The sequence below is a fragment of the Balaenoptera acutorostrata genome, chromosome 10, assembly GCF_949987535.1.
Source record: "Balaenoptera acutorostrata chromosome 10, mBalAcu1.1, whole genome shotgun sequence".
Classification (NCBI taxonomy): Eukaryota; Metazoa; Chordata; class Mammalia; order Artiodactyla; family Balaenopteridae; genus Balaenoptera; species Balaenoptera acutorostrata.
The window spans coordinates 73647760-73654161 of record NC_080073.1 but is presented as its reverse complement, the minus strand read 5'-3'; the positions used below and the strand labels follow the sequence as shown (position 1 = coordinate 73654161).

The following is a 6402-nucleotide window of genomic DNA, read 5'->3' as shown; positions in this document are numbered from 1 at the left end:
GGCCAGGTTTCTGTCAGTCCACTGGCTTCTCTGCCCCTGCCTCTCTCTCCTCACTCAGCCCTTTGTTTTCTGCCACGTGAACCTTCCCGAAGCTCCATCTAGGTCTACCTACAAGCTTAGAACGTTTCTCCTCTCCCCACTTCCCACCCAAGTTTCCCCCTCCCAGCTGCAGCCTCTCTTCGAGGGAGTCCTCCAGGAGTGCACCGGTCCCCTCACCCCCATGGTAATTGGCATACAAGACCACATTTTGTTAAGAGCTATTATGTGCTGTGGGCCTAATATGCACTAGACATGTTTTGATATGCTGTGTAATTAATCTTCTCAACAAGCCAGTGATGATCGCCCCACCCCAGTCTACAGACGAGGAAACTGAAGCCCAGAGAGGTCAAGAAGTTTACCCAAGGCCACAGAGTCAGCAAGTAGCAGAGGCAGGATCTGAACCCCTGCAGGCCCTCAGTTTTCTCCCCTGCAGTCCTCGGCACTTGGCTGATCACCATCAGTTTCCCAGCCAGAGAACCAGCTCTCTGAGAGCTGAGTCCCGTGTGTCTCTGGTGTCTGCCCACCCGTGTTCCTGCGCTTGGCCTGCCCCTGAGCCCAGGCAGCGCCCGATGGAGACAGTCTGAGTTCCAGGTCTGAGAGCAGGAGGGGCCCTGACCCCTAGCAGGGGTAGAAGCCTTCTACTCAGGGCCAGGAGCTCCAGAATGCCCACCCCACCCTGTACCAACCTTGTTAATTTGACCCATCTCCCAAAGGTGGCCAGTGCCCCCTCCCCACACCCCCTCCCCGGCCCCTCTTGGGTAGGACAGAGGGCCTTTCAGCCTTGGCTGCCACCGTGACCACCTTCTTGGGAGGGGCTGTTTTTCTAAACTTTTGAACCTGAGGTGGAGGCAGACCGCAGGCGTGGAGGGGACCTGAGCCTGTGTGATGGGATGTCACCGTGACTACCGGGTGGTATGTGTCCCCGCCCTGGCTGGCCACAGGATAATTGCAGGCTTTCAAGATGGAAGGGACTTCTTGGTGTAAACGTAGCTAATTAGCAGCACGTGTGTGTGTGTGTGTGTGTGTGTGTGTGTGTGTGCGCACGCGTGCGCGCGCGCGCCTTGTGAATCTGCACCCACCCCCACCCCTGACCAGGGGCCTCTTTGCCTTCACTGCTCAGACTCACTCTGTTTTCCAGCAGAAGGGCCCCCAGTAACCCCCTCCCAGCCTGATCAGTTTTATAGAGCGTTTCAGCCTTCTTTCTCCGGTTCCCTCTGTCCCTTAGAGACATTCCAAGCCCCAACTTACCTCATTCTGCCTAGAGAAGAACAGCATCTGGGGAACTCTGAATTCGGCCTGATTCCTGGCTCTGAGGCACTCTGTACCTCAGTTTCCCCTTTGGGAGTCTCCAACAAGGGGTGGGGGGAAAGCCAAAGTGTACAGTGTCACTAGAAGGCTGAGACTAAGGCACCGAGCCGCTGTCTTCCCTTCCCCCACTGCAAACCAGATTCCTCATTCTTAATGTTTCATCTGTTAGCCTCTGATTCCCTGAGTCTCAGTTTCCTCATCTGTCAGATGGGGATAATAACAGTATCTAACTCGAGTTGTTGTGAGGATTACACAAAATATAAGGCTTCTAGAATAGTGTGGGGTATGTGATAAGAACACTAAATGTTAGTAATTATTGTTACCATTAAAAATCTTTACCAAGCCCTTTGTGGCGCGCAGTGTACTAGGCTCCAGAGGTGTCATCTCTCCAGATCACTCTCATCTCTCTTCTCCTATTTCTGCTCTGGGTGCTTCATACGTCACAAGTTGGAGGGGGTCTGGAAGCCCCCAAACAGCAGGAGGAACCCTTTTCTGCCCTAGGCTAGAGACTGCTCTCAGGGACATGGGGTTGTAGGGCCGTGGTTGTCACAGGAAGTTGAGCGCCCTCTCCCCACACCCCCACCTCCTATCCTCCCCTGGAGGGCAAGTTTGCCCAAAGAGGAGCGGAAGCTCGGCTTTGTCTGAAGCGCCCTCTGCTGGCCATCGGCGAAGGCCTTGGTCAAGGGCGGCGAGTTAAATAGAAGGTTGGGGGAGAGTAGAGCCTTCGGAATGTGAGGGGAAGGGGACTTCTGCCTGATGCAGAGCCCACAGTGCCACCTTCTCACCCTCAAAATGCCTGGCTTGGAGTATTTTTTTTTAAAACCAGCCTGAGAACAGTTTCCAAAGACAGCTTTTCTCTCCCCTGGTAAATGCAGAAATAGACCAGGACAAGCAGCCAGCCAGAGCTAACAACCTGCCCCCCAACAGCTGCACAGAACAGTAGGAAGGCGAGCAGCTAGACAGCATGCAGAACTTCCTGACAGCAAAACATGATTGGGGGTGGGATGTGGGAGGTGGTTCTTATTTAGAAGAAGGTAACGATGTAATGATGGGGAGGAGTGCCCCGCGTGGGATCTGTCAGATCAGAAAGGAAATTAATTATTGAGTCTGTACTCAGAAGATGGAGGCCCACAGCAGCCTCCTGTTTCTCATATTGTAAGACCTTCTTCTCTGCCAACACCTGGGATAGATCTTCACCCCATGTCCAAATGTACTGACCAGACATTTGCCGGATCCCTGTGGGGAGGAATCAAAAAAAAAGGACTCAAGTTTGAAGCAGGAGAAACTGAAGTTAGATCACTGGAAGGACTGTCCTGGTAGTGAGGGTGAGGCTGAGTGTATCCTTGTCCCTTTAGAGTCTCCCATGTGGGAAGGATGCTCCCAGGGCCAGCCTAGAAAACAAATCTTCTTCCGTGGGTGGAGTAGGGAGTTTGGCAGCCAACACCTCTGGATTTTCTAGAAGGCTGGCGGGTTCCGAGGGGAAGGAGGGGAGGGGAAGCGGCGGCTGCAGTGAAACTGAGGGTAACCGCTTTATTGCGTTGTAGAGAGTGCCGTTGTCCACACCAATTACATGCAGCTAGTTCTACCGTACAGAACCCTGGTGGCCTCCACGGAGGGCGAGGTGGGGCAGATTATTATATTATCAATGCCACTTGTTCATAGCGTCTGGTGGGCGAGCCGGCGGGTAGAGGGTGGGGATTCTGAGTCCCCAGGCTGAGCTTCCCTGGCCTGACCTGGCCAGGCCCCTCCTGAGATGCCCTCTGTAAGGAGGGACAGGGGATTCACCCTGGGCTCTACAACAATGTCCAGAGGATTGGAGCAGGGGGAGGAGGCAGGGTGGACAGGGGTGGACAGAAAGTGGGGAGAGTGAGACAGGACACAGATGATGGTTGAAAGGAGTAGGAAGGGCCTGAGACCCATAAGTCAGCGGAGACTCAATCTCCAGCTCCTGCTGGCTCTTTTCTGCTCTACTTCCCTCAAGCCTGGCTTTCAGAAAGTTCCAGCAGTTTGGTGATTTGTGGGGTTACTGATTCCAGTTCTGCTGCTTTCTCAACATCTTCCCCCCACCCCTGCACTTCCGCCGAGTACACACACTCCTTCCCGCGCCCTGCTCTGGAGGAGGGAGTGTCTGGAAGGTGAACAGTGCGGGGAGGAGGGAACTGGCCGATAACCCAGTAACGGCACTGGGGTCTGAGGAAGGCGGAGGGGGCGCCCCTGTTGGGGTGGGGCAGCAGATGGGGAGCCAGGACTTCATGTGGGCTGGTGTGGTGGTGCCCCACTCCCCACCCTGCCTTTAACAGCCTGCACCTTTTCCTCCCCCAGCTGTCGGGGTCCAGACTGCATGGGCTAGAATAACCCCTTTTTCGACCTGAGCCCACCAGTGCTATGACACTGCACACAGGGGTGGGCGAGCATGTCAATGCCACACACACAGCTATCCAGGTAGCCCCCAGGAAGACACGGGTGATGGGCCCAGAGGGCACCTGGGCATGCGGTCCTGCAGGAGGAACCCTCTCCATCCCTAGAGGAAATCTACTCCCTGATGAAAACATCCAGGCCAGGAACCTGGATTTCAAACCCACGAATGAACCGGGGCAAGGAGCTGTGACTTTGGGAGAAAACAGGAGAACGATGAAGAGACCTGGTTTGAAATTTCCGAGAATGCTAAGATGACTGATGGAAAAGGGGGCCAGGCGGAGCAGAGAGGAGCCAGAGCCCTGGCTGGGATGAACGTGGAGGTGCTGGTGCGTGGGGTTCAAGCCCACTCCCGTACTTGCAGGAAGTCCCCCTTCAGGAGCCCCCAGCTGTCCAGAGCCATCTTTGTGCTTTCACGCCCCTGCCCTCCCTCCCCTTGCTGACACACGCAGGGCCCTGTGAATAGAGGACGTTTAATATTTCTGTGCTGGTCAAACAGAACACAGGTGGGGAGTACATAGGGGAGGGGGCGGAGGGCCCCCTGCCTCTTGGGAGGGGTGGATTGTGAAGGGGTGTATGTGGGGGGTTTCTTGGGAAATAGTCCAAGGAGTCTTCTCAGCAAAGGGGCCTGGCCTGGGGTGTCATAAGCATCAAATACACCCAGTCCTTGGCCTTAAGTTGGGGTCCCCCATAGGGGGTCTGTGGAGAGTCTCACTTTTTTTCCAGCTCCTTCGCTGGAATCCACACTCCCAGTGTGATGGGGGACTTGGTCCTGGAGAGAGGGGTCTGGAGAGCCCCCAGTAAGCAGCCCAGGGTTGGGAAGAGGGCTCCCGTGCCCACCGCCCAAGGGGCCGAGAACCCCGCGGGGTGCCGAGGGCTGCCCATCTCCTCCCCTCTGCCTGCTTTCCTTCCCCCCGGGCTGGGCAAGAGCAGAGGGGAGGTGAGCAGGGCCGCCAACCTCTACTGAGTCCCAGGGTCCTCAGGGTGGGGTGGAGGGAGGGTGGAGAGAGAGGGTCTTGGCCACCAACAGACACTGTAAACTTTGGTTTAAAACAATAACTTAAGTTGGGGAGGGCTTCCAGCCTGGGGCCGGGATGGGAAGCGGGATGAGCAGGGGGGACGGGAGGCGACAAAGGAAAAAGCCAACAAAAAGTTTTGGTTTTTGCTTCCGGCATAAGAAAGGTCTTTGGTCATCTGTGTAACTGGGGGGTGGGGGGACAGGGAAGGGGTGCTGAGGGCGGGTGAGGGAAGACTGCGGTGGGGGACCTGAAGGCTGGGGTGGGAGTGACCTGTCGGGTCACAGCAGCCACTGTATTCATCCCACCCGCCCCTCAAGCCTGGTGTCAGCCTGGCCTTTCCCTGGGACACAGGCAGATGCTTCCCGCAGTCCTGGCACCACCTGGGGCCCCAACTCCAGCCTCAAGGGTAGCTCGGCCGCCTTCAGCGGCTCCACCTCCATGAGTGCACCGGGCACAGGTCTCTGTGGACGAGGTGGGCACCGGGCCACTTCCTATGCTCCCTGGCCTGGGGGGCAGCACCCAGCAAATGGGGGTGGAGGCCCAGTTCGGCCTGGGGGGGGGACCCAGAACCAGGCAGCCCTGCTCCCACGGAACCCCCCGGGGCACTCCACTTGTCCCCCGCCCCCTCACCAGCTGTGGCTCTTGATCGGGCACAGCTGAGGGGCAGGTTTTTTCTGGGGCTGCTTTGAGACTTTAGCTGCCCCCAACCCAGGCCAGGGGTAGGAGCAGGGGTGGAGCTACTTCTTCACAGTAAGGACAAGAAGGTGGAAGGGCGCACAAATTAGGGAAACGGGGGCCTCTGGCCAGAGAGTACTGCCAGAGCAAGATGGGGGGGCCCTGGGTGTGAGAGGGTGGCTCAGCCCCGCCTGCGGGTCTCCATGGCACTGAGGGGCACTGAGGGGCCCTGCGGGGGCGAGCTGGTGGGGGAGGAGGGCCCTGCTGCTGCTGCTGGTGGTTGGGGGGCAGGGGAGGCGGGATTCGGATGTGGGCGGGGGAGTCTGAGGAGGGGTCTGGGCCCTCCGTGTCCTCTGCTGGTCCCAGACCAGGGGTTGTGTCCCCTCGGGGGCGGCCGGTCCCTGCCCCCCACTCCGAGCGTCGTCGTAGGTCAGTCAGGTCACCTTGGGAGTTGCTGGCCCAGCCCCCCATCTGAGTCCTGGAAGTGCCTTGAGGTTGGGCGGGGCGAGGAGTCGGGGTAGGTGGGGCCTGGCTTCCGGGAGGGAGGGGTCTCACCCCTGCCCTGCCTGCCCCTAGAGGCCCTTAGGACAGTTCCTCTCCCGGCAGCTCCTCCTCCAGGTCCCTGTCTTCTGGAGGCCCCGAGGTGCTGGGGTTAGGGGGCCCCAGGGGGGGTCCCGGCCGCCTGTCTTCCTCCGCCTCAGCTGGCTCCTCTTTCACCTGTACCTGGTGGCTGTGACAGAAGGGATGATGTAGGCACCCTGGAGGTCCTCTCCTGCCGGCCCCAGCCCAAAATGCATCCAGGATCTGGGGCCGCAGGGATGTGTCCAGAGCTTGCCTCCCCAGGACCCCCTCATCTCTGAGCCGCTGGGGCCTGACGTCTCAGGTCTGGTTTCCCTTCAAAGGAAAGGAGGTCTTGGGATGGACAGAGATTGCCTTTGGTTGGGAA

The 6402-nt window shown here is 58.2% G+C and overlaps 1 protein-coding gene across 2 annotated transcripts in view; it reads right to left on the bottom strand.

Moving 5' to 3' along the window:
- Positions 1-4219: 4219 nt before the first annotated feature.
- Positions 4220-6402, bottom strand: part of FOXP4 (forkhead box P4) — a 51996-nt gene continuing 49813 nt past the window's right edge. For both annotated transcript variants that reach the window (XM_057555286.1, XM_057555287.1), the window contains exon 17: positions 4220-6186. In XM_057555286.1, the coding sequence (XP_057411269.1) occupies positions 6039-6186 (148 nt within the window). In that variant the 3' untranslated portion in view covers positions 4220-6038. The remainder of the gene's footprint in view (positions 6187-6402) is intronic.